Here is a 919-nt window from a genome sequence, read left to right on the forward strand (position 1 = left end):
AGGATCCATTGGTGAGAAAGTGATGTAATGCTACATTTCTCCAAACCATCTACATCTTGGATGGGGGAGTACATTTTTAGCAAATTTTGGATGAAATATTGCTTTAAGTTTATATTTTGCATTAGTTAACCTTTTATTTCAAGTAACATCTATTTTATGATTTTAGTTTGAGTTAACTATAATAACCCTGGTATGATAAGTGCACATGACGTACCACAGTGGTACAGCTTCCTGATCCTTTGCACATCCAGATCAGACAAGTGAGTCCTCTGGCCAATAATTACACCGCTGTCTTTGGGCTGAATTGTGGGTTTTCCATTGCGAGAGAAATAATTGCTGCAAAACAGAACAAAAACATGTCTAATGAACAGTTCAGCCAGCCAAACGCACATCATAAATATGACTTCATGCACTCAGACGGTCATGCACACTACGGAATACGGTTCGACTGGAACACCTACTTTCCATAATGCAAAATTGATTCCAGGTCATACTCCAGACCAAAGGTGTTCCCATTTCTCTTCAAAAAATTATCCTCTTTCCCTGTAAAATAAAAAGTGGGCAGTACAACCAGTAACTGATGCATTAATACTCCACAACCCTTACTGGCTGCCTACTGCATCATATTTGATACTCAAATTTCTAAGGCCCCTAAATGATCAACATGATCAAAACTTTGCTGGAAAACCTGTCGTACTCAATCTACTGCATGCCTTATGTCGTCTGATTGATGGTTCGTAAGTTAAAGGCCTTTTAGTATCAGTGACCCGTTCAGGTCATGGTACACATACTTTTTGCAGTGAAATAGTTACAGATTTTCATAAAACAAGAATTTTATTTAGTTATCAATATTTTAAGATGAACACTTACTGGACTGAAGCTGATTTGATCATCCACTATTTTTTATTTTTATTTTTTT

At 36.7% G+C, this 919-nt stretch overlaps 1 protein-coding gene across 1 annotated transcript in view; it reads right to left on the reverse strand.

Moving 5' to 3' along the window:
* Nucleotides 1-205: 205 nt before the first annotated feature.
* The window catches only part of LOC107579265 (zinc metalloproteinase nas-14-like), a gene marked incomplete at its 3' end in the record, with an annotated part of 2,455 nt that continues 1,741 nt past the window's right edge, over nt 206-919 (reverse strand). The window contains exons 4-5 of the mRNA XM_016265108.1: nt 462-543; nt 206-336 (exon numbers count right to left, since the gene is read on the reverse strand). Of these exons, the coding sequence (XP_016120594.1) occupies nt 206-336; nt 462-543 (213 nt within the window). The remainder of the gene's footprint in view (nt 337-461; nt 544-919) is intronic.

Source organism: Sinocyclocheilus grahami, unplaced genomic scaffold (assembly GCF_001515645.1).
Source record: "Sinocyclocheilus grahami isolate Dianchi unplaced genomic scaffold, SAMN03320097.WGS_v1.1 scaffold16023.1, whole genome shotgun sequence".
Classification (NCBI taxonomy): domain Eukaryota; kingdom Metazoa; phylum Chordata; class Actinopteri; order Cypriniformes; family Cyprinidae; genus Sinocyclocheilus; species Sinocyclocheilus grahami.